At 56.7% G+C, this 25,397-nt stretch overlaps 2 protein-coding genes across 6 annotated transcripts in view; one reads left to right on the top strand and one right to left on the bottom strand.

Annotated features, from left to right (window-relative positions):
- Nucleotides 1-804: 804 nt before the first annotated feature.
- TMEM165 (transmembrane protein 165) lies at nucleotides 805-14,966 on the top strand. The gene is made up of 6 exons (XM_029076846.2): nucleotides 805-1,023; nucleotides 9,301-9,526; nucleotides 10,377-10,552; nucleotides 11,567-11,749; nucleotides 13,531-13,636; nucleotides 14,199-14,966. The coding sequence occupies exons 1-6, from the start codon at nucleotides 820-822 to the stop codon at nucleotides 14,273-14,275; spliced, it is 972 nt and encodes a 323-aa protein (XP_028932679.1). The 5' UTR covers nucleotides 805-819; the 3' UTR covers nucleotides 14,276-14,966.
- Nucleotides 14,967-17,121: 2,155 nt separating this feature from the next.
- The window catches only part of CLOCK (clock circadian regulator), a 66,592-nt gene continuing 58,316 nt past the window's right edge, over nucleotides 17,122-25,397 (bottom strand). For 4 of the 5 annotated variants that reach the window (XM_029076725.2, XM_029076727.2, XM_001507120.5 and 1 more), the window contains 4 exons: nucleotides 24,428-24,628; nucleotides 23,663-23,868; nucleotides 21,833-22,070; nucleotides 17,122-21,371 (listed from right to left, as the gene is read on the bottom strand). In XM_029076725.2, the coding sequence (XP_028932558.1) occupies nucleotides 21,222-21,371; nucleotides 21,833-22,070; nucleotides 23,663-23,868; nucleotides 24,428-24,628 (795 nt within the window). In that variant the 3' untranslated portion in view covers nucleotides 17,122-21,221. The remainder of the gene's footprint in view (nucleotides 21,372-21,832; nucleotides 22,071-23,662; nucleotides 23,869-24,427; nucleotides 24,629-25,397) is intronic. The other variant, XM_029076728.2, reaches the window with a different exon arrangement.

Genomic DNA, 25,397 nt, shown 5'->3' with positions numbered 1-25,397 from the left:
TTATTATTACAGATGAAGCACTGTGGCTCAGTAGAAAGAGCCCGGGCTTAGGGGTCAGAGGCTGTGGGTTCTAATCCTGACTCTGCCACTTAGCTGGGTGACTTTGGGCAAGTCACTTCACTTCTCTGTGCCTAGGTTTCCTCATCTGTCAAATGGGGATGAAGACTGTGAGCCTCACATGGGACAACCTGATCACTCTGTCTCTCCCCCAGCGCTTAGAACAGTGCTCTGCACATAGTAAGCGCTTAACAAAATACCAACATTATTATTACAGATGAAGCAGCATGGCTCAGTGGCAAGAGCCCGGGCTTGGGAGTCAGAGGTGGTGGGTTCGAATCCCTCCTCTGCCACTTGTCAGCTGGGTGACTTTGGACCAGTCACTTCTCTGGGCCTCAGTTCCCTCATCTGCAAAATGGGGTTGAGGCCTGTCAGCCCCACATGGGTCAACCTGATGACCTTGGATTCACCCCAGCGCTTAGAACAGGGCTCTGCACATAGTAAGGGCTTAACAAATACCCACATAATTATTATTAATGCGCCACACCAGCCAAAAAAAGCAGTTTCTAGGGGGCTGGGGGCGTCCTCGCAGTAGGCAGGCCTGAAGGGAGTTGGCGGGGAAGCCTGAAGCGCTGGTCACGTGCCCCGATGGTGACGTCACGACTAAGGGAGGGGGTGCGACGCGCCGTGCGCCGTGACGTCACCCGAGGGGCCGTCGGCCAATGGGAGGCCGGCTCGGGAGCGCAGGCGCAGTGGAGGGGGGTGGTCCGCGTGTACGCGCGGGGCTCGGGCGCGCGCGCGCGCGCTGGGTGTTCGTCGGCGATGGCGGCGAGCGGCGGGCGGCGGAGGTCGGATTTCCTGCCGCTGCTGCTCCTTCTCCTCCTCCTCTCCCCGGCGGCCCCGATGGAGGAGGGGGAGGAGGGGGAGAAGGACGCGGCCCACCGCCTCAGGGAGCCTGAGCAGCCCCGGCCCCAGCCGCAGCCCCTGCCTCTGGGGGCCCGGGGACCCGACCACGGCCGGCCGGAGGTGAGGAGGGCAGCCGGACACCGCGGACGGCCATCCCCAGGGCGCCTCGGGGCCCGAGGGACTCTGGGAAAAGGGGCTCCGCCCGAGGGACTCTGGGAGAAAGGCCTGTCAGAGATCTCTGAGGAGGGTTTCTGGGAGAAAGGGTCTCTGAGAGTCTCTGGGAGAAAGGTCCTGTCAGAGATATCTCTGGGAGAAGGGGCTCCGTCTGAGGGTCTCTGGGAGAAGGGGATCCATCAGAGATCTCTGGGAGAAGGGGCTCCATTAGAGGTCTCTGAGAGAAAGGTCCTGTTAGAGATCTCTCTGGGAGAAGGGGCTCTGAAGGTCTCTGGGAGAAAGGCCCTGTCAGAGATCTCTCTGGGAGAAGGGGCTCTGAGGGTCTCTGGGAGAAGGGTCTCCGCCTGAGGGTCTCTGGGAGAAAGGTCTCCACCTGAGGGTCTCTGGGAGAAAGGCCCTGTCAGAGATCTCTCTGGGAGAAGGGTCTTTGAGGGTCTCAGGGAGAAGGGTCTCCACCTGAGGGTCTCTGGGAGAAAGGCCCTGTCAGAGATCTCCCTGGGAGAAGGGTCTTTGAGGGTCTCAGGGAGAAGGGCCCTGTCAGAGATCTCTCTGGGAGAAGGGGCTCTGTCTGAGGGTCTCTGGGAGAAGGGGATCCATCAGAGATCTCTGGGAGGAGGGGCTTCGCCTGAGGGTCTCTGGGAGAAAGGCCCTGTCAGAGATCTCTCTGGGAGAAGGGACTCTGAGGGTCTCAGAAGGGTCTCTGTGAGAAGGGTCTCCATCAGAGGTCTCTGTGAGAAGGGTCTCTGTCTGAGGGTCTCTGTGAGAAGGGTCTCTGTCTGAAGATCTCTGTGAGAAGGGTCTCCATCAGAGGTCTCTGTGAGAAGGGTCTCAGAGGTTTCTGTGACAAGGATCTCTTAGGGTCTCTGTGAGAAGGGTCTCCATCAGAGGTCTCTGTGAGAAGAGTCTCCATCAGAGGGTCTCTGTGAGAAGGGTCTCTGTCTGAGGGTCTCTGTGAGAAGGGTCTCCATCAGAGGTCTCTGTGAGAAGAGTCTCCATCAGAGGGTCTCTGTGAGAAGGGTCTCTGTCTGAGGGTCTCCATCAGAGGTCTCTGTGAGAAGGGTATCTGAGGGTCTCTGTGAGGAGGGTCTCCATCACAGGTCTCTGTGAGAAGGATCTCTGTCTGAGGATCTCTGTGAGAAGGGTCTCTGTCTGAGGGTCTCCGTGAGAAGGGTCTCTGTGAGAAGGGTCTCCGTTAGAGATCTCTGAGACGATTCTCCGTCTTAGGATCTCTGTGAGAAGGTTCTCCGCCTGAGGGTCTGTGTGAGAAGGGCCCCGTCAGAGGTCTCTGTGAGAAAGGCCCCGGCAGAGGGTCTCGGTGAGAAGGGTGTCGGTCAGGGGGTGCCCATCAGCGCCCTTGCTAACCGTGCCCCTGCCCGGGTGAGGAAACCAGCGGCTAGGGCCGCCGGAAACCCAAACCCAGGGGTGGGGGTGGCATGAAAACCCCAAGACGATTCCTCTTGCCCCGGGATGCTATAATAGGGGCGGCCCTGCCCCCGTGCCCCTATAAAGCCATCCCGGGGTTTATGAGTCCTCCCTGTCGGGCCGCCGCAGCCTCCGGCCGGGCTCATTAGCCAACCAACAGTAAGAATTGTGGTATTCGCTCAACATGCACTGGATGCCAGGCGCCCTACTAAGCACTGGTGTAGATACAAGATAAGCAGGTTGGACACAGTCCACCCCTCACAGTCTTCAGCCCCATTTTTTTTTTATGATATTTGTTTAACGCTCACTCTGTGGCCAGGCACTGTTCAGAGCACTGGGGTAGATAAAAGGTAATCGGTTTGGTCCCAGTCCCACATTCATCCCCATTTTGCAGGTGGGGGAGCTGAGGCACCGAAAAGAGAAGTGACTTACCCAAGGTCACCCAGGCCCTCCGACTCCCAGGCCCTTGGTCTTTCCGTCAGGCCGCTCTGCTTCTCATTTATCGAGCGCTTTCTGTGCGCCGAGCACCGCAGTAAGTGCCGGACACCGACCTCGCCCCACACAGGGCTCACGGTCCTGGGGGGTGGTGAGAGTTGGCATTTAATCCCCATCTTGTGGATGAGGAAACTGAGATGCGGAGAGGTGATTTGCCCAGGGTCACGCAGCAGCCAAGTGGCAGAGCTGGGATTAGAATCCGAGTCCCCTGCCGTCCGGGCCCGTGCGCTTTCCATTTTCCATTTCCGTGCTCTTCTCAGGAACACGAGGAGCCGGCGTGGCCGTCCGGCCAGTGGGCCCTTAAACCACTTGCCCCCGAGTCTCTCCTTGGCCCGATCCTCCAGTACCTTTCCCCAGCGTCGGAAGCGCATCCAGTTAAATGGGGCTGCCGGAATGGAGGTTTGGAACATTGGTTGTCAAGGAGCCTGCCAGGAAAAACTGGATGTAAATTGTAATCTTAGCTGGAAAAACCAGTTTCCTGCCAGTACCCTGTCCCCGCTCTCTCCAGCTGTTTTATCCCGAGAAGCTGAAGCTCCTAGTGGGATCAAGTCTAGAGAAATAAACTTTCCCCTGGTAGGACTTAGAAGTGAGGGTGTTGATCCGTCTCTTGGATTTCTTGGGCAGGGGGTAGGAAAAGGGAAGTTTACTGCAGCTAAGTGGAGTAGGGTTGCGGCAGGAGGCTCTAAGGAAAAACTTATCTGAAAGCCGCTGAATTAATAAGTAATGATGGTATTTACGAAGTACCTCGTGCTAAGCACTGGGGCAGATAGATAAGTAGGAAAAGTGCCTTACTACCCAAGCAATTTGGTCTGGATCTGGGAAGAAGGAGAATATTGACGGTGGTGAAGTCTCTCGTCACAAATGACAGATCGTGGCTTCTAATGTGTTACAAGGAGTAGAATATTATTAAGCATATTGACAGAGAGATTTTGTGACCCTGAGGAAGACACGGTTTTAGTTTATGGTGCAAAATGTGCATGGCTCTAGATTTCGCTAGCTCTCCCATTGGTTCTGCCAACGAGTTAGGGTGGGCTACATATCCTCGGAGCAGGTCAAACAAGCCTTTCCCATTGTCAGGCAATAGAGGGTTGATTTTGACCTTAGGGAGACCAGAATGTGCTTTTCTTTCTCATTTTTTTTTCAGTTTAACTGTTAAGTTTTTCCAATGTGCCAGGCACTGCACTAAGCGCTAAGGTAGACAGAAGCTAATCAGATTGGACGCAGTCCCTGTTCTACAAGGGGCCCACTGTCTTGATCTGTCTTTACAGATGAGGTGATTTGAAGCCCAGAGAAGGGAAGTGACTTGCCCAAAGTCACACAGCAGACCAGTGGCAGAGCCAGGATTAGAATTTAAGTCCTCTGCCTGAGGAAAAAGCTACTCTGCATGTGTCTGTTGCTGTAGTGTACTCTCCGAAGCGCTTAGCACCGTGTTTTCAACCTAGTAAGTGCCCAATAGATACGACTGAATTGAATCTGCTCCTTTCAGAAGAACAACGCCCAGGGTTAGAACCAGGGTAAGAGTCCAGAATCTCACTCCTGATCTGGTGCCCACGTAGCTACTCTGCCCCTGAGGTATGGGATGCCCTCAAAGCAGCCAGGAAGACATTAGCAGGAACCTTGACTGGGAACTGGGCCAGGAGCTGAGCAGGACACTGGACAACTTCCCTCTTCCTTCCCCTCCCCGTTCCTTCCCCTTCCCTGTTTGTGGAGGGTGGATGCCGACCCACAATGGCTGGAAAACCACTTTTGGGCTGGGGTGTGTGGTGGTGGGCCAAGCGTGCTGGGCCCCGCAGCCCACCAAGGCAGCTTGTCCTACCCACGCCAGAACACCTGTACCATCCCAATCGGGCTCTGGTTTTTGCCCCACACTCTGTCCTTAGCCAGCTCCCGGGGAGCCATTCAGAGGCAGGGCCGCTACTGTTCTCATCCCAAACCGAAGGGCTAAAGTAAAAATAATAATAATAATACGATGACGGTATTTTCGAAACGCTTACTGGGGATCAAGCGCTGTTCTAAGCGCTGGGTTAGATACAGTCTAATCAAGCTGGGCACAGCCCCAGTCCCACATGGGGCTCACGGTCTTAATCCCCATTTTACAGATGAGGGAATTTAGGTACAGAGAAGTGAAGTCCTCAAACCCGAGCCTGTTTATGAGGAATGGAGAAGCAGATCGAACTTTTGAGCCGATGGGTCGTAATTCTGGGCAAGACTGGGTGATTTTTCCCAAATCACATGGGCCGGATTGAACTGGAGCCAAAGGTTTGTCTCACAGTTACATACCCTAAGTGACACACTCCACTTTTTTCCTCTCAAACCTTGACTCGTGTGGGTATGGGTGTCTGTCTCTTTGGCCTTTTTTCATGTTTTTTTCCAAACCCTAAATTTAACGAGTTTCTTCTGATCTCTAAATTCACTTAATTGTAGATGCTTTTGGTAATTTTGTTGTTTTCATCTTCCAGTGGCCAAGGTGCACCTTTCTCCTGTCGCTAAGTACCTTGGAAATATCCCACTTAGAGTGTCGGTTCCCCTCCGATGCAACTGTTCTTTCTGGCTGGGAAGAGGTCCAGGCTTGCGCGTTCTTGGCTAGATGGGTCTGGCTACTCTGCCCATTCCAGTGACCGGGTGAGGGAGGGAAGGATTTCTGGAAAGGAAAGCCCAGGTCTTACTCTTCGTGAGGACAATTTCTAAAACGGCAATAGGCTGTGAAGTGTGGCATGGGGTGGACTGAAGCTGAGCCATAAATAAGGCAATCGTTGCGAAGGTGAGCAGTCAAGCTCTTAAAGAGAGAAATCTTCTGGGTCTTGAGGTCACTGAGGCACAGAGAAGTGAAGTGACTTGGCCAAGGTCACACAGTAGACAAATGACGGAGCTGGGATTAGATCCCAGGTCTTCCGACTCCCAGGCCCTCGGTCTTTCCACTAAGGCTACACTGCTTCTTACGTAGGGACACACACACAAGAAATGTACATAAATGCTAGGAGGTGCGTGCTTAAGTGCGTAGATGGCACAAAAGTCCTGAAGTGGCATATGGGGGTGGGGTTAGGAATAGCCTGGGGTTGGGGGAGAGATGAATGTTGGGGGTGGGGGAATTCATGGTGGTCATGGGTTCTAATCCCGGCCCTGCCACCTGTCAGCTGTGTGACTGTGAGCAAGTCCCTTAACTTCTCGGTGCCTCGGTTCCCTCATCTGTAAAATGGGGATGAAGCCAGTGAGCCTCACGTGGGACAAGCTGATTACCCTGTATCTACCCCAGCGTGGCACATAGTAAGCGCTTAAATACCAACATTGTTATTATTATTATGGAGGACATTGTGCTATCAGAAGGGCCTCAGAGATGGAGAGAGCTGTGGTCTGGGGGAAGGGGGGAGAGTTCCAGGCAGGGGGGCGGGTATGAGCAAGAAGCTGATAGAGAAAGAGTCGAGAATGAGTAGGTTGGCTCGAGAGGAGCAAAGTATGCTAGCTGAGGTAGAGTAGGGGGAGAGAGTGGTTAAGTAGGAGGGAAAGAACTAACTGAGGGCCTTTGATTAAATGATTTATTTTTTACCTTTCTCTCTTTCTCATTATAACTAGAATCACCAATTTTTCTGTCGAGTTTTGAGTCTTTTAAACCCTCCAGATACTAACTTAGAGGTGTTTGAAGCAGTTTCCGAAAACCAGGATTGAAAAGAGATCTCTTTTCCAAAGACTTGTACGGGCTTCACTGACTCTTGCCTTTGCCGCTGCAGCTGGATTTTCAGGGCCTGGTGTTCCATATAACCTTTCAGTCCATCTGTCTTAGATGCAGAGCAAGTGGCATGGCTTTTTTAATATGCGGTTTTGATTGTTTTTGAGTTGGAGCAAATGTTTTCGTTCTTGTGGCGCTAAGCAGATTGCTGCCGAAAGGTGCAGCAGTGGGATCAATAAAGAATTGTGCCTCTAGTTGGGATGGGTATTTGTGTCCTAAGTGTTTCTCAATGAAGTTTCTCATAAAAAGGTGATGTGTCATCAAGTGGAATCAGCTGCTTTAATAAGAACTAAATAGGAATGCCTTTATTAGCTTTGAGCAGGAAGGAGGTCACCATGGACAGGCTATCTAAAAAAGAAAAAAGAATTTCCTCAATTTGAGGAAATTCAGATTTAGCAACCAATTGTGTTTAACAGTTGGATTTATTGAGCACTTACTGTGTGCAGAGCACTGTACTGAGTGCTTGGGAGAGTACAATACAGTACAGCCTACTAGGTAGACGTGCTCCCTGCCCTCAAGGAGTTTACAGTCTAGAGGGGGAGAGAGACATAAAATAAGCGACGGATATAATGTAAATACATGCATTAATATATAAATATATGTGTATAAATAAATATATAAATGTAGTTAATACAATAAAATAAAAGTGCTGTGGGTCTGAGGGTGGAGTGAATAAAGGGTACAAATCCAAATGCAAGGACGATGCAGAAGGGAGAAGGAGTAGACTAAGTTCACTGTGGGCAGGGAAGATGTCTACCAACTCTGTTGTTATATTATATTCTCCCAAGTGCTTAGAACAGTACTTTGCGCACAGTAAGCGCTCAGTAAATGACACGGGGGCAGTGGAGGAAATGAGGGCTTAGTTTTTAATAAGGCTTTGAAGGTAGGGAGAGTGCTGATCTGTCGGATATGGAGGAGGGCGTTCCAGGCCAGAGGCAGGACATGGGCTAAGAGTCGGCGGCGAGATAGGCGAGATCAAGGTACAGTGAGTAGTAGATTGGAATTTGAGGAGCGAAGTGGGTGAGCTGGGTTGTATAGGAAATCAGGGAGGGAAGGTGAGAGGGGGCGAGGTGATTGAGGGCTTTAAAGCCGACGGGAAGAAGCTCCTCCTTAGTGCGGAGGTGGACGGGCAACCGCTGGAGATTCTTGAGGAGTGGGGAAGACGTGAACTGAATGTTTTTTTAGAAAAAATGAGCCAGGCAACACAGCAAAGTGTGGACTGGAGTGGAGAGAGACGGGAGGCGGGGAGGTCAACAAGGAGGCTGATGTGGGAAGCTCATCCCTCTAGACTTTAAGCTCACTGTGGGCAGGGAATGTGTCTGATTATTGTCGCATTGTGCTCTCCCCAGTGTTTAGTCCGTTCTTCTGCACACAGTCAGTGCTCAGGAAATACGACTGAATGAATGCACGGTCAGGGTGCGGGAGACAATGGATGCTCGGATGAATACGGTAGCAGTTTGGATGGAGAGGAAAGGGCGGATTTTTAGCTATGTTAAAGAACTGACAGGATCTGTGATGGAGTGAATGTGTGGGTTGAATGAGAGAAATGAGTCCAGGGTCCAGGCTCGTGAGACAAGGAGAATGGTGGGGCCGTCTACAGTCAAGGGAAAGACAAGGATTGGGTGAAAAGATGAGTTCTGTTTGGGTATATTAAGTTTGAGGTGTTGGTGGGACATCCAGACAGACGAGTCCTGAAGGCAGGGGAAACACGAGACTGTAGAGAAGGAGAGAGATCAGGGCTGGAGTTGTAGATTTGGGAATCGTCCTCGTAGAGATGGTAATTGAAGCCAAGGTTGGGAGTGAGTGAGTTCACAAGGGAGTAGGTGGAGATGGAGAAGAGAGGGGACCCTGGGGGGCCGAGGAAGAGACTGAGAAGGAGCAAGCAGAGAGCTAGGAGGAGAGCCAGGAGAGGATGGTGTCCGTGAAGCCAAGGTTGGACAGCGTCGAAGGCAGCTGAGAGGTCAAGGAGAATTTGGCAAGAAGGAGATCGTCGGTGACCTTTGGGAGGGACCTGGGGAGCGAAGGGGACAGAAGCCAGGTTGGAGGGGGTCAAGCAGAGAATTGGAGGGGAGGGAGAGGAGGACAGTGGGTATAGACAACTCACTCGAGGTTCGAATGGTAGGAGGGAGATGGGGTGTCAAGGGAGGATTTTTTTAGGCTAGGAGATGCGTGGGCAAAAGCAAGCAAAAATCCCTGTGCTTGGTGAGGTGAAAAAGCTAGCATCAATCCCGTTTTTGCTTCTTGAGCCTTGGGTCTTTATTAAGACTTCTACAAGTCCAGGCCCTAACTTCTAGATGCGTCAACAGCCTGGGAAGACCGGGATTAAAAGCTGTTGGGGACCAGGAGCCGAGCCGTCACTGGCCATGACGTTGAGGACACGGGAGCAGGAGACCCAACTCGGCCCAGAAGCAGAAGGAGTCGTTCAAAGCCATCCGTCACCTAAAGGTTCTGGGCCGAGCATGACGGGGGTAGTTTTTTAAAACCGGCTTGCCCCGAAACCACCAATCGATCGAGGGTATTTATTGAGCGCTCAGTGGGTGCAGACGCTGAATAAAGCTAACCTTGAAAAAATGTCGTTACAGAAAGGACCGACACCTGCCGCCGCAGTTCATATCAACAGCGAGGACCCGGCTGCCCAGACCAATTTGGGATTCATCCACGCCTTTGTGGCTGCCATATCGGTCATCATCGTGTCCGAATTGGGAGATAAGACATTTTTCATAGCCGCCATCATGGCGATGCGATATAACCGTCTGACTGTATTGGCGGGGGCGATGCTTGCTTTGGGACTGATGACGTGTTTATCTGGTTGGTATTCTTTCGGGTTCTCAGTTTGCTAAGTAACGGGGCGCAGTTTTTAGGTGTGTTAAATGTGGTTCTGAACCCTCGGCCGTTCTTTCCGTCAGTCGGTGGTATCCGCTGAGCGCTCACTGCATTCAGTAAGCACTTGGGAGAGTACAGTAAAGTTGACACGGTCTTTGCCGTCAGGCAGCTGACGGATTAGCTGACGGAGACAGGCATTAAAATAAATTACAGGCAGGGGAGGTCATTGCATAGAAGGACATGAAAATAAGTGCTGGGCGGAGAGGGTGATGCGTGAGTCCTCAGTGGGGTTGGATTAAGTGTACAGGTGATGCAGAACCGAGGTAAAATAGGGCAGGCAGTTGAGAGATTTGCCAGGGAAGGCCTCCTGGAGGAGGCAAGATTTCAGGAAAGCTTTAAAGCTAGTGAGAGCGGTGGTCTGTCAGATATCAATGCAGTGGGGGTGTGGGGGTGGTCTCCAGGTAGGAGGGAAGGTGATAAAGGGGTCGATGGGGAGAGAGATGAGAGTGAGGCCTGTAATGAGAAAAAAGGAGTTTCTAGAGGGGCTAACAGTTCTGTGAAATAGTTTAAAAGAAGTCAGTTGTCTGTAAGTATAATTTTCTCATTAGTATCTCAGAGGTGGCGATGTCTTGTTGTTCGGCGAGTTGGGGTTGGTTCAGTTAACGGCTTAGTCCCCGTTTCAAGATTGTCACGGAGTACAATCGGTCGATAGGCGGTCGATAGGCGGTGAGGCCGCTTCGAATCATTTAGTTGGAAAGAAATGTTTATAAACAGGAAAGGAAGAAACTAACTCACGTGGATGCTTTAAACACAGCCCAATTTTGTCTCCTTTCAGTTTTGTTTGGCTATGCCACCACAGTTATTCCCAGAGTGTACACATATTATGTGTCAACTGCATTGTTTGCAATTTTTGGTATCAGAATGCTTCGGGAAGGTTTGAAGATGAGCCCAGATGAGGGTCAGGAGGAGCTGGAAGAAGTGCAAGCGGAAATCAAGAAAAAGGATGAAGAAGTAAGTGAATCGCGCCGGTTGCGTCAGCAGAGCGGCTTAGCTTAAGGAAGCGCACTGCCTAGGCCGGGGAAGAGAGAGGGAGTCCGACCACGAAGAAGTGCATTCCTTTCCGCGGGGTGCTAGCGGAGCAGCGGCCTGTTCTCTGACTTTCCGGACGGTTGTTTGAACAGCTGGGGAAGTAGGGGTGGGGGGCCTAAGTGGAGAAGGAAAACTGCTGCCTCACAGGTCTCGTGCTCTAAAAGGATTAAAAGGGATCGAGAGGCATATGACCGTCCGAGCAAATGACCGAGGCCAAGGTGTATTAGTGGTTTAACAATCTACCAGAGCAGCTTTTTAGAGGACATTTTCCCTGACCGTTAATTTGGTGGATTGATCGTATCGCCAGGCCTTTTGCAGAATTTGATCTAAATCAACTTGGTTTTTTTATGGTATTTAAGCGCTTACTGTGTGTCAGGCAGGTGTACTAAGCGCCGGGGTAGGTAGAGGCCAATCAGATTGGACGCGGTCCATGTTCCGCTTGGGCTCACAGTCTCAATCCCCATTTTACAGATGAGGGAACTGAGGGACAGAGAAGTTCAGTGACTTGTCCAAGGTCACAAGGCAATCTTTTCCCACGCCCCCCCACTGAGGAAAACTAGGTGTTAAATTTATCTCAGGTCATTGTCAAGCAATTTTTAATGCCTTGAGCATGGCTACATCTCTTGCTACGAAGGCTTTGGACAGTGGATTGTCCAGAATCTTTCTTGGGGGGGAGTTGTTGAGCTTTATGTCCGAAGGTGAGATTCAATTAGACTGTAAGCCCGTCAAAGGGCAGGGACTGTCTCTGTTACCGATTTGTACATTCCAAGCGCTTAGTACAGTGCTCTGCACATAGTGCTCAATAAATACTATTGAATGAATGAAATTCAGGACAGCTTCGGTTACTGAGGGATGGTACCTTTGCTTTTGGATGCTTAATTAGCTTTTTGGATCGTGCGATAAAGACCCCTGATCTCACCCTGCCCTCTTTTCCAGCTCCAAAGAACCAAACTTTTAAACGGGCCGGGAGATGTGGAAACGGGGACAAGCACAGCTATACCGCAGAAAAAATGGCTGCATTTCATTTCTCCCATCTTTGTTCAAGCCCTGACGTTAACATTCTTGGCCGAATGGGGTGACCGCTCTCAACTCACTACAATTGTTTTGGCAGCTAGAGAGGTGAGTAGACAGTGTCCGTCTCGGAGCGACTAAGTCGGCCAGTTATCGTTGTGCGTTTATGAGCAGACTTGGCTAATGTTTCCCTTTGAAATCTGCATATTGGATTAAATACTCCTAAGGGAGTGGGTGTCCTGGGTCACCGGTTTGTGGTGAGAACATACACTGTGCTGCTTTTGCCCCCGAATTCTCCAAGGTCTGCCTCCATCCGTCCACCAGAGAGCCATTGACCCAGGTTGTCTTGTCCTTAAACGGTTACACCCAACTCTTCACTTTATCCCTGTCATCTCACATTCACAACATCACCGGAAAGTGATTATTTTTTTTTCCTTCATCGTATTTAAGCGCTCGTGGCCATCGCTGAACTAAACGCTGGGGTAGTTTACGGCAGCAGATCGGGGTGACACAGAAAGGAGTGGGAGAAGAAGTGAGGGCTTAGGGAAGGCCTCTTGCAGGAGAGGGGCCTTCAAAAAGACTCTGAAGGTGGGGACAGTAATTGTCTTTCGGATACGAAGAGGGAGGGCGTTCCAGGCCAGGCGCAGGACGTGACTAGATTTGGGAGTCATCCCCGCAGAGGTGGTGGCTGAAGTCCCAGTAGTGGATGAGAGTAGTTTGTAAAGCGAGAGTAAGGGACCCAGAGCAGAGCCTTGAGGGACTCCTACGGTTAGGGGACGAGAGGCAGAAGAAGTCGCCAGAAAAGGCCGAGAACCGGGTAGGGGAAACCCCACAATCGATAGCTTTTGCTGGTGAAGGGAGTGACCTATAGGGTCCAAGCCCGCCGAGAGGGCAAGGAGCATTAGGACAGAGTAGAATCCATTAGGTTGGACACGGAGGAGGGCATGAGTGACCTTGGCGGGAACGGACTCAGGGGGCGGAGACCAGAACCTAGAGGGTCAGGGAGGGAGTTGGAGGAGAGGAAATGGGCGGCAGTGATGTAGTCAGCCCAGTGAAATAATTAGAACAAGAATGGGGCACTTGATATTCACCCCATCTTCAGCCCCGTCTATCCGCCATCGATTTATATTAACGTCCATCTCCCCCTCTAGAATGTTAGCTCCTTGCGGGCGGGGAAACGTGTCGGCCAACTCTGCCCCGTTGTGCTCTGCACACAGTAAGCACTCAGTAAATGCCATTGAATGGGGTCGTAGCTGGAGGGTGTAGTGGGATCCAGAGAAGGTTTTTCTGATGAGGAGGAGACCCGACAGTACGTCCGATGGCAGAGGTGGAAGAGGGGTGGGAGCAGGCGTGTTTTAGAAAGGGAGGGGTGGTTGAGAGAGTGGCAGACGGAGATCTGCTGAGACCGCTGGGAAGGGTGAGAGGATGTGGGGAGGGGGCAGGGAGCTCGTACCTGCTGGTTTCTAGTTTGTTGAAGTCATCGGGGGTCCTGGGAAGAAGTTAAGGGTTCGCAGAATAGGGCTGGTTAAAGGAGTCTGACTGGTTCAGCTCTGAGAAGTGGATCCAGGTGACTAAAATGCAGCAAGAGAGGTTTCTGGTGGCCTTAAGGAAGAAGTTGACTCACGGGAGGAAATGGGATGCCATCTGATTTGGATCATACATGGGGCTAGGACAGGCCGGGGAGGACTCCTCCTATCTTACTCTGCGACCCTCGCCGAAAAACCCTTACAGTCGGTCCCTGGGCTGCCCGGGGGTGGTCTGTTTTTCCTGGGCCAGAAGTTCCCCCCACGCCCTTCTCTCCCGCTCCTCAGAGATTTCCAGTTTTCTTTCCCGGCAAGGCGCTGACCCACCCTTGCTTTTCGACCGATGCCGGTTCCGTTTGTTTTCAGGATCCCTACGGCGTGGCTGTGGGCGGAACCGTGGGACACAGTTTATGCACTGGATTGGCAGTGATCGGAGGGAGAATGATAGCCCAGAAAATCTCCGTCCGCACTGGTGAGATTGGGTATCGTAACCCCGGTCCTCCCCACCCTCCCCAGTTCCCGGGGATCCCTCCCCCACGTCGATGATTAACTCTCTTGGCAAAGCCGGGCCCGCGGGACAGCCGGCGGCGTGTTTAACCGGTTCTCGGTACGAAACGAGGATCGGAAACTGCCCCCGGGGACAGGTCGGTTCAAGAGCTCCACCCCACCCTGTCAGGGGCCCAGAGTCGGGGCCCTCTGGGGCTGTGGAGACGGGAGACTACCAACTGAGTGGGCTTCACAGCCCCCAGTCCTGTGGGAGGAACAGAGGGAAGCCCGCCGCTGCCGCCGTCCCCGGCCAAACCCGGAAGACCCCTTATCACACGGACTCGGAGCCATTACGCCACAACGCCCCGGCTCCAAGCTTCCGCCTCCCTTATCGGGGGCGCCGAGGCAGGCTGGCAGCCGGCGAGGGCCCGCGCTCACCGTCGTCCGGGTTCAGGCGACGGGGAGTGGCCCCAGTCCCCGGGGGCGGGGGGCGAGAGTCGATCGTCCCCGGGGTAGATGGCGACCCTCTGTTTCGTCTTCCGTTTCAGTGACCATCATCGGAGGCATCGTGTTTTTGGCATTTGCTTTCTCCGCCCTCTTCATCAGCCCTGACTCTGGTTTTTAAGGAGATGACTCTTCCACGGGACCGGGCCCCCAGGCCCCTTCTGTACATAGTAGAGCGGGCACCGGCCGGACAGCGCTCTCCTGCCTTGGGCAGCATTGACCCGCGGGTGCAGCTGGCTGGCGCCGGAGAGGGAGGGTCAGGCCGCTCCTCCCAGGGCAGCTGCGCCCGGGTTCTTCTCCGGGCCTCGGCCGAGCCGCTTGCCCGCCTTTCCTCGCCTCCTCTCCCCATTGGTAATGGGACGGCCACTTAGTTTTCAGCCTGCGAAAAGACACTCCCTTCCACCCCACCCCCTCCCCGTCTTTGCCCAGGCCGGGACCTCTCTTTCAGGCCGGACGGGCCGGCCGGGAGCCCCGGTCCGACAAGAGCGCGCCCGCCTGCCTTTGGGCTGCTTCGGTGGGGCACCGAGCGCTGTGGGGCCGGTTCTCCTAAATCACAGGGGGGCTTGATTCTCCCACACTCCGTCGAGCCAAAGAACATCGCCCCCGCTTAAGGCGGTCATCTATAAACTCACCCTGCCCTAGCAGTGGCGTCACCGCTCGCCGTCGGCAGCCGGCTCCCGGCCCGTTCCTTTCTCTCTAGGGGGTGGGACGCTCGCAATGGACGGTAATGGTCAATATTTGACAGTACGGGATTAGTTTTCTCTTTCGCGAACTGTACCAGGGAACTAATGTAAATAAAGTAGTGGTGTGGACAGGGGCCTCTGCTCTCTTCTTTCCGCCTGCTCTTGGCAGAGGGGCAGCCCTCCACCCCGATCTCGAGAACCGAGGGATGCGGGCCGGCCGGACTGAAAGCGCGGTAGGGCACCGGAAACCTCTTGGCCTGCGACCTCGGGTTCTCTTCTGTCAAGGAACTAGACCCAGGAAGCCCTATCTGCTGTGGTGCTGCCCTACCCCCACCTTAAAAAAAAAAAAGGTACTCGATAAACACTTACTGTGGGCCAGGCACTGGGCTAGACTGTGAACTCGTTGTAGGCAGGGAGCGTGTCTGTTATATTGTACTCTCCCAAGTGCCTAGTACAGTGCTCAAGAAATAAGACTGACTGCCGGACACTGGTGTAGGTACAAGCTAATCAGGTTGGGCACAACCCATGTCCTACATGGGGCTCATGGTGTTAATCCCCATTTTACAGACGAGGTAACCGAGGCTTGGAGAAGTGACTTTGCCCAAGGTCACACAGCAGACAGGTGGCAGAGCCAGGATCAGAACCCAGGTCCTATGGCTACCAAGCCTGGGCTGTATCCACCAGGCCACGCTGCTTCTCTGGGCCCTTCCTTTACCTGAGCAAGCAGTTGCCGGGACAGACGACTCGGGCCGAGCGGGAGCGGCAGCCGGGAGCGATCTTATGGATTGGGCTTTGTGGAAGGGACGGAGCTGGGGAATGGCCGCCGCCTCCTCTGCCTTCTGGCTGGGAAGAACGGTAGCCCTGAGGTCCGCCTTTTAATCTCAGACTCAAATAGGGGGAATCAAACGGGGGCCGGGTCTGACGGCTTCACGTCGGGCGGAAAGCACGTGGTGCCACTTGGCGCTCTGGCCGTCAGCGGTGGGGGCAGATCCCTATCCCGGACCCGGTGGATAAAACATGGGCCTGGGAGCCAAACCACCCCAGTTCGAATCCCAGTTCTGCCGCTTGCCTGCTTTGTGGAGAAGCAGCGTGGCTCAGTGGAAAGAGCCCGGCCTCCGGAAGTGTAAAGCAGTTTGGGGGAGACGGGGTGTAGGACGGAGACGCCAGGCTACCCCGAACACTAGGAAAAGGTCAGACTGTTCAGGGGCTCGTCACCACTCAAAGGCCGTGGCGGAAACGCTTTTTGCTAACCGCGCCGGACCAGCAGTGAGGTGTATGTGCGCATACATGCAGGGAGCACGTGTGCACGGTCCTCACGCCTTCTCCTAAATGGCGTGGCTTGGCCTTGCTCCAGATGCCAGCATCCCGCTCGGGGGAGAGGGGCCGACCCTGACCCCGTGCAGCCCAGAGGGAGACCATTTTAAGTCCTTGGCCATCCCCTGCTCCCTGTGCGTTCCAGCCAGGCCTACTCAGCTGGGTGCCTTTCCCCAAGGAGAGCGCAGGCCTCCCCTCCGCCGCCTCGATTTACCCCGGGAGATGCGCGGTCACTCACCTGCACGTGGCGGGTGCCTGCCCGGCGGGATTGGAGGGAGAGGCTCCGAGCCCCCGGCCAGCAAGTAAGAGCGGTCCGGGGTGGCGGGGGAGACGCCCCCGGCCTCACTTCTCGCTTCCCCTGCCCCGACCACGTCTCTCAAGCAGGCGGAGGGTGCCGCGGAGCCCGGACGGAGTTTGAACGCGAGGGAGAGAGAACCGCCGATCGGGAACCAAGGCGTTCTCGCGGTCCCGTTCAAGGGACCCCGGCCGGCGGAAGTGACCCGCTCATTCCCCAGGGTCCCAATCTACGCGAGCGCCCGTTAGAAAAGCCACCCCTCTGACACAGGCGCTCCTTTCCAACGTCTATCTGCCTAAATCAACTCGGGGGAGGAGCAGCGTGGCCTGGTGGACAGAGTTCGGGCCTCGAACCCAGGTCTCCTGGCTGTGACCTTGGGAAAGTCACTTGACTTCTCTGGGCCTCAGTTGCCTCCTCTGTAAAGTGGGGATGGAGACTGTGAGCCCCACCCGTGGGACATGGACATATTTACCTTGTATCTACCCCAGTGCAGAGTACATAGTAAGTGCTTAATACCATAAATAAACTTTTTTTAAAAATCACTGCTTTTGCAGACCACTTACATTGCTCCAGGAGTTTGTCTTGGAGTGATGTGGTTCCAGGGCGGGTGGTGCTGCAGGTGTGGGAGGAGAAAGCAGGCGGATGACAAGAGCGTAAAACACTTCAAGCGTCACAGAGCCTATAAATTACAAGTTTATTCAAGAAAGACGAGGAATGTAGTGTTAAATCAGGACAGGAACAAAAACTATGCAAAACAGTCTCATGGACAAGCCATTTTAATAAAAACAAAAAAACAAAACCCAACCTTGGTTTTCATTTCCTGTGATCTATTCAACATTCAAACACACGGTATAAATAACTTTCAGCACGGTTTCATCGTCTCCAGCTCTTCCCGGAGGGTTGGCGGGGAGGCCTGTCAGGCGAGCGGCCCTCCCTCGGCCGGGGTCCGCTCAACCTGCCTCGCGGTGGGGTGGGGAGGGGGGCCGGGTGGACCGCAGTGCAAACGGAGACCCCCTCAAAGTCGCGTGCCGGCGTTCCGTGACACGACATCGAGAACATTCGAGACGAGCTGGGATTCTTAAAACCGCCACGCGGTCTTCTGAAAGGCGCCCACCCTGATCCCCCTGGCTCACGGTCTGATGTGCTCGCTCCGCGCCCTCCCAACCCACCCCGCCCGGACCTTTGGAGGGGGCCGGGGGAGGACCCTGGCGGGCCTGACGGGCCCACGTGGAGGTCGCCCTTCTCCCCGTTCCCCCAACTACATTCGAGAGGCTCAGAGCCAAATGAGTTTTGACACTTTGAAATCTCTCCCCTGAACACCCCCCTCTTCCAGGGGGTCCCAGGGCGAAAGCGCTTCCTTTGGTGTGGCTGCCGACCCCCTTCCGGGAGGAATCCCTCAGCCTCGGATCAGCAGCCGTTTACCACGTGGGTAGTGGAATAAAGTGCTCGAGAGGGTCCAAATGGTGCTTCTAGACTGCAGGGCCGGGGCAGGGGGGGCTCTGGGGTTGGGGGGGGGTTTCGCATCGGGCCCCACTGAACCATCTCCGGGGTCTCCGTCATCCTTCCCGCCCCCGGCACCCCACGGGCCCCTCCAGAGATCCCGCCACGCGCCGCCGGGGAGACCGGACCGCGAGGCCGACGGAGGCGCCCCGACTATACGCTCGGTTTCATACAAATATATATATATATATATTAAATATGCTATAAAAATAGTTCTCTTCCTTTGAAACTACTTCAGAAACGCTTCGCTTAAGAACTCTGCTCTTTCTCCCTCCCCTCCCTCCCTCCTCCCCCACCCTCCGATCAGACACGGGCCGTCGGGTCTGCTCCCTGGGACTTCTTTCCTCCCGCTCTACCTCGTCCCCGCCGGACCCTCCGCCCTTTCACGGCCAGTGCCGGGGCTGCGCTCGAGTGAGTCGTGCGGCAGCACCGAGGCCGTCCGTCGGGGAGAGGGATGGGTTCGCCCATCGGCGACTGACCGTCGCAAAGAAATCGCCCGGGGGGCTAGCGGACGAGACGGCTAGACCCTCGTCTTTGTTCCGCGATGCCCGAACCTGCGTCATTTTCCAGTTACTCGGAATTCCCCTCTGAATCTGACCGTCTGAAAAAGATCGACCGCCCCAGCCCCCTCCTCAGCTCACCGTCTCTCCCATCCTTCTACCTCGCCGAGGGACTGGCAGCCCCCGGGCGCCCGGCATAACGGGCGGGCCCCGAGACTTTCCCCGTGCACTCCGCTCTCCCCCAGGCCCAGAGGATGACCTGTCCAGCCGGCGGCTCCCGGCCCTGGGCCCGACGAAGCCGAACTGAAGCCAGACCACCTGCACCAGCCCCGGGGCACCCTCGCAGGGGTCTCTGGCACCCTCCGGAAGGAACGTGCCCACCTCCCCCTTGCCCCCGTCTGGGTTCAGCCTCGCCCCCAGTGCCAGCCGGGCCCGTAATCGAGTGACCGGATGAGCCCGCCGGACCCCGCCCCATATCGCCTACGTGACAAGTGAGCGTTAAATTGGGGTTGGGGAGGGAAATGAACCTAAAATCTTCTAAACCGTCGATTTTGGGCACGCGAGGACCGACACGCACAGACATACACACGCGCGTACACATCCGCCCCCCACCCCGCGACCGGCCCATCCCATCGGGACGTGGACGGGTCAGAACCCCCTCCCCAGAGATGGCGTGACGGGGCAGGGTTCTGTGATATGTTACGTATCGGTATCGGAACCGGGTCCTGCCCCCTTCGACGGAATGGGTGGCACCCTCGCTCTTTGGTTCTCTCAAGTCCACTTCCACCTCGGCCCACCGAGGGTTGCCAGCGTCCCCGATGCCGGCCACTGGGAGAGAAAGCAGGGACCACGCGGGACCGGAGGGAAACTCCCCGGGGTCACAGTGGAGGGGTTGGAGGTCTCTCCCGCGGCCGCCGACCGCCCTCCCCCCAATTTCGCTCCTCCGCGATCCGATCGCGCTGCCCGGCCGGACCTCCGAACTCGGGTCTGACGCGGTGACTCTGTCCTAACCTAGCGCTTGGCCCTCTTGCGGGAATCATTTAGCGATTCTAGCCAGTCTCCCTGCATCTGCTCTCGGTTTCTTTCGTATTTTGTTTTCGCTCGGTAGATGTGGTTTTCATCAGTTAGTACCGTAAAAAAAAATCTAAGGAGCGTTTCCTTTTAAAAGGGTACGGGGTTTCTGGGGAATTTGGAAATCTGCGTTAGCGCCCTTGGTTGCCTTCCGAAGTCTTAGGTCACGGGGCCTCCGGGAGTTAGAGTTTGGCCAGCCCGTTCTCGACGGACACCCGTCCCTCGCCCGGCTAGCCCTGGCTGCGGCGACCATCAGGTCCGCGGCCCGGAAACGCTCGCCCCTCTTCTTCTATCTTGGCCTGGGGCCCCGGGGAGCCGAGGAATTTCCAGATGGGATAAATGACCGTGGCAGCGAGGGAGGAGGGTGGGTAACCCTGCTCAAACGTCTCCTGACCTCGGGCTCGAAGCAGGTGGGCAGCTGGCTCGCAAACTTGGCACAGAGACAGAGAACGAAGCTGACACCCATGTGTCTGGTTAAAAACGGACTAAGACTTCCGGACTGTAAAATGGCTACGGAGTCAAAGACGACAGAGTTTGAGATGGTCAGCGTTATCACCTGAAGCAAAATCAAGGCACTGGGGTTTTGGTTTTTGTTTGTTTTTTTTCTTTCTTTTTTTTCCCAAACGACCCTGAATCATTTCGGATTAAAAGAAACACTGAAGTTGTGAAGGAGAAGAAAGAGATTCCGATGAATTCTGAACAAGTTACGGCTCCCACCATGGAGGTTAAAAAGTGCCTAAAATATACGAACTTTGTGCAAATTACTCTTACGGCTGAAACATTCTTGAAATTACTTTCATAGACCTTTTTTTTTTTTTAAAAAACAACAACAACAACAAAAAAACCCTTTGACATCAATCTCCCCCGGGGCCCCTCCCCATAGGAAGCGGTGGCCCCGGGGAGGGCCGGACCCCCCAGCGCCGCCCCGCGACCCCAGCTCCGCCCCGCCGACGGTACCGGGCGATCACTGTCCTTCGCCCCAATAACTGAACCCGGACGACAGAATCCGCCGCAGCGGCGGCACACAACACGCACGGGACGCCCCGACGGCACGGAGGGAGGACGGACAGACAGACCGACCGACGGACAGAACACCGGACCCCCGGAGGAGGGGAAGCGACGACGCGCCGTGTGGTAAACCGGGGGGTGGGGGAGGCGGGGGTTAGTCGGACCGGGGTGCTGGGTTGGGGGCCGACTCGGGGAAACGTACTCAAACCTACGAAGAACGGGTTACGTTTTCATGCAGCATATAAAATCCCTTGCTCCCGCGCTTTCCTTTTATCCAGACATATACACAATATTTTACACAGCATCTGTACACTCCGGGCTCGGATTCCACGACTGAAAATACTTCCCGCCCCGTCATCGCCACCTGAAAAGTGCCAGGGGGAGAGGGGGAGAGAGCCTCTCGGACTGTATTCACGGCATTACCGTCAGCCGACCTCAACGTCGGACGCGTCAACGGGGGCCGCCGGCCGGACTCGCACGTGGTGGGGCCCGGCCTTCTCGGGCGGGAGCTCCCGCCGGGCCGGCTGACCGGCGGCCGTGGCGACTCTCTCCGCGGACGGCTCCGGGGTGCCGACGGCCCCCGCCGTCTGGGGCAGGGAGGAGTCCCTCCGGCCCGCGGCCGCGAGAGCCGGGGCCGGGCCACCCTGCGGCCCGGGAGGCCCCTCCCGGGGTGCGTCGGGAGGAAGGGGGCGTGGGCTACTGGGGAGGGACTTTGGAAGGGTCCGTCAAGCTGTCAGTCCTATGGCGGGCCAGGCGCTGCTGCTGCTGGTGATGGCTCTGTTGCAGCGGGAAAGCAGCAGAGAGGATGAGCTGAGCTGAAGGGTTTCCAGGAAGCAACCTGGATGTCTACGAACCAAGGAAAAACACAAGATCACTCAGCGCTTCTCCAGGCGGAGAGCGCCGCCTTCTCCAGGGGTCCGGAGGGGCCGGGCGGCCCCCGTGCGTGGCTCGCGTGTGGCCCGCGGTGTCCGTTTCCCTCGAGTGTTCAATAGGGGCCACCCTCTCTCCCGTCTCCAGTGGGGGGCTGTGTGTGTGGGCGGGGGGTGCTCTCTGACAGGGAGGGAGAGTCAGTCCTCTGCCCGGATCGAGCACAGGCAAGGCAATTCTTGGCCCGCCCCCCGCCCCCCGGTTCCCAGCCAAGACGCCGTCCCTCAGATCCATCCTCCTGGTCGGGGCCCCCAGACTCCCCTCTCCCCACATCCCTCCACCCTCTCCACGCCCTAGTCCGGCTCCGAGACGCCCGGGGAGCGGGGGCCGGTGGCCCCGCAGGGCGAGCCAAGAGGCCCCGGGGCTGCGGGAGTGGTTACCTGGAGGAACTGGGGCGGGGGCTGAGCGGGGGGCTGGGCCGGGGGCTGCGGCTGAGGGTCCTGCTGGCCGTGCGGTTGCGGCGCCAGGGCCAGCGTGGGCGGGGGCGGCGGCTGGGCGCTCAAGGTGGGGTAGGCGGTGACCACCTGCCCCATGAACATTGTGCTGGGCACCATGACTGTGCCACACGCCACGGGCGCGGTCACTAACTTGGTCACCAGCTGCTGCCCTGGAGAAAACCTGTTCCGGGGAAGAAGCGGGAGCGAGCTGAGCCACAAACGCCCACCACCACCCCCAGCTCCAGGGAACTCCCCCGGCCTCTTCCCCGGCAGCCAGACCCAAGCTAGACAGGATTCCCTTGGCCCTCCCCGCTCCCGTTTCTTTCCCGGGATCCCGGGTTCAGGGAAATCCAGGACTGTAGCTGTAACGGGACCGATAGAAAGACGCATAAAAACAAGCACTGAAATGCCAACATTTTTCTCTTCCCTCCATTATCTTTTTTATGCTCTTGGTTAGGGTTTATTATGTGCCAGGCACCGCACTGACTGCTGGGGGGGATACAGCTAATCAGGTTGGGACAGTCCACGTCCCAAATGGGGCTCCCCATCCCTTTTACGGATGAGGTAACTGAGGCCCAGAGAAGTGAAATGACTCTGCTAAAGTCACTCGGCAGGCCCGCTGGTTCCAGGACTCCAAGCGTCTCGGGGTGGGTAGGGGGAGTCTGAAGGGAGTGTGAAGCCTGACGTTTAAAGCGAGCATTAGAGGGAAGAGTACCAGAGGGTTCGGCACACTGTGGCCCAATAAAATACCTAAAAGCCTCACAACCCTTAAGGGGAGTGAGGCACACAGTTGCACAACTGCACGTGCATGTAGGTACACACCCTCACAGACATCCTAATGTGGGGGGGGACACGGGTGAGTCCGGAACCAGTAGCACCGGCCTTTGAAGTCCTGGCCTCCTCCCCCTGTCCCGAGCGGGCCGTGGCTTCCTGGTTCCTCAGCCTCTGCCTCACAGCTGGGTCCCGGGGACGCTTCCTCCAGAGACGGTTGAGCCGACCGGGCTTGGGGCCTTGGGGCCTTGGGGCCAGTAAGCGCACCGATGCCCGTCAGCGTGAAGGCCGAGAACGGGCCGCCGTAGCCGAGGCGCAGGGGTTCCAGCTGCCTCGGCCCCCAGCTTTCTCCGCCCGGCCTCCTCCGGCCGAAACGATTCCTTCGATTAAAAAGCCGTACCTATTCCTCTCACCAGAGAGTCCAGGGTCGGGAACTTACCCATCTCAGACCCCTGAAGGCCTCTTTTCCTCTGCCGTTCTCTGGTTGTTCGAAAACCCACTAAAAACACTTCACCCCACTGGCCCCCGTCGGGGGTCCCCGACTACACCGAAGAAAAAGTCTCATCTGAAGGCAGCGTGGCCTCGTGGTTACAGCACAGGTTTGGGAGTCAGGAGCCCTGGCTGCTAGTCCTGGCTCCGCCGCCCGCCTGCTGGGTCGCTTTGGGCAAGTCACTTAACCTCACTGGGCCTCGCTCAGTTTTCCCATCTGTAAAACGGGGCCGAGATCCCCGATCACCTTCCCAGATTACGAGCTTCACATGGGTCCAGGCCTGATCTTGTCAGGACAGCGTCCGGCACAGAGTCAGCACTTTTATGAACCGGGCCCCCGTAAAGTTCCTTAGGTTCCGGGGGAGGCGACGCTCCACCAGGAGCCTGCTGGGGGACTGAGAGGTGGGGGACCCCAGGAGGCTCGGTTCCCCAGCCCCCCGACTCGGATGCCGGGGAGATGAAGCCCGTTCCGTGGCCCTGCCCGGATCCATCCACCCTGCGGGTCACCGTTACCTTAGCGGCCTGTCCGCGGGGAAAGCGGTCACGGCCGCGCTCGGGCTGCTGTTGGGCTGAATGCCGGTGGGCAGCTGGACGACGTTTCCGGCCGCGGGCTGGGAGATGACCATAGTGTTATACAATGGGGCGGCCAGGGTGCCCGGGCTCTGGCTGGGGAGGGAGGTCTGCTGACCGGGCCCTCCGAGGACGCTCTGCTGACTTGGCTAGAAAAGAGGATGGGCGACAGGCTGGTGAGCTGAGGGCAAGGCAAGGACGAGTCGGTCAATGGCGTTCGCTGAGCGCGAGGCACTGGACTGAACGCCCGGGGAGTACGACGACAGCCAGGCGCACGTTCCTGCCCTCAAGGGGCATCCAACTTGAAGCTGTAAGGACAAAGCCGCCCGACCCATTCCGGAAGGGCGCCGAGGAGACCGCTAGTCCTGCAGAACCACCTCCCCGGAGCTGGGCCAGCCCGGGGTGGGGGAGGCCCCAGCGCGTCCCGCCGACTCTGCCGGGGCTCCCGCCGGCCCCGGTGGGTGCCCGGCCCGCCAGCCAACCGGTGGGCACCTCTCGAAAGGACCCGGGAAGCCCCCACCCCCAAGCACGTCTCCTCGTCCTCACCCCCAGGGTGCCAGACACACCGTCTCTTGCTCCCGGACGTACTGACGCGATTCAGGTAGTGACTTTCTACTCTACTTGAGTTCAGCATCCGATGGTTCTGAAAAGCGGGCTTTCCCTCACTCTCTCAGCGCTCCCCCGAGCCGGCCGGACACCGTGCCTTACCTGGGCCGCGGGGGCCTGCAAGGGGGGCGGCGGCGGCGGCGGCTGTGCCGGGGCCTGCGCGGTGCTGCCGTGGACCGGGTTGCCCTGGATGACCTGGCCCTGCAGGCTGACTGCCGCGAGGGGCTGGCCGCTCGAGGAATTCCCCGAGGATAGGTGCACGGGACCCAAGTTCAATCCGGGGGCCGGCTGCTGCAGAAACATCTTAAACGACAGGCCCCGAACGGATCTGAGACGTTCTGCGGACCACTCGAGGTGGAGTCGGCGATAGCCAGACCCAACTGAGGCCAAGAAGCGGACGACTACTGTGCGGCCGGTGGTCCGAAGCAGCGGTTGTGAGCACGGTAAGGTGACGACACCAGCGCTCTTCTAATACCCAGCCTGATGGAAGAACCGCCTCTCTCACCGACTGGCCACCCCCACCCTCGGGCCCCCGGCCTCCCCGTGGGGACTCCTTGCCGACCCGCCGCGCGCCACCCCTCCCCGTGACTTGGCTGGCCTCTCGTTGCCGGCATCCCGGCGGGAGGGAGAAGCTCAGAGCTTCCCAGCCAAGGGAGAGAACTGAGGTCCCAGACCCGATCTCTGAACCAGCCTGGGAATCTGGGAGTTCGGGGGGTATCCCAGTGGAGCCGGTGGACTGATGAGGGCCAACGGGCGACAAAGGGACCACCCCGGGCTTCTTCTGTGAGTGCCTTGTGTCCCGCCCCATCCAGCCATCCCGCCGGCTCTGCCTCCGTTAGGCCCGGGGCGGAGGAGACGAGGGGCTGCCGCAGCGGCCTCCCGCTCCGACTCGGGGAAGACGGTTTTGGCTGAGGGGAGTTTCGTGATCTTTTGCCAACCCCTTAAGGTCGTGAACCACAGAGGGTTAGAGCGCGGGGGCCCAGGTTTCCCGGTCCGAGCTGCCCCAGCTCCCTAGGCCCGGCTGCTGCCGGGGGCCGGACTCGCTTCGGCTCGGAGGTGGCGACGGCCTCTC

This window comes from Ornithorhynchus anatinus, chromosome 12 (genome assembly GCF_004115215.2).
Source record: "Ornithorhynchus anatinus isolate Pmale09 chromosome 12, mOrnAna1.pri.v4, whole genome shotgun sequence".
Lineage (NCBI taxonomy): Eukaryota > Metazoa > Chordata > Mammalia > Monotremata > Ornithorhynchidae > Ornithorhynchus > Ornithorhynchus anatinus.
This window is presented reverse-complemented; position numbering and strand designations above follow the sequence as displayed.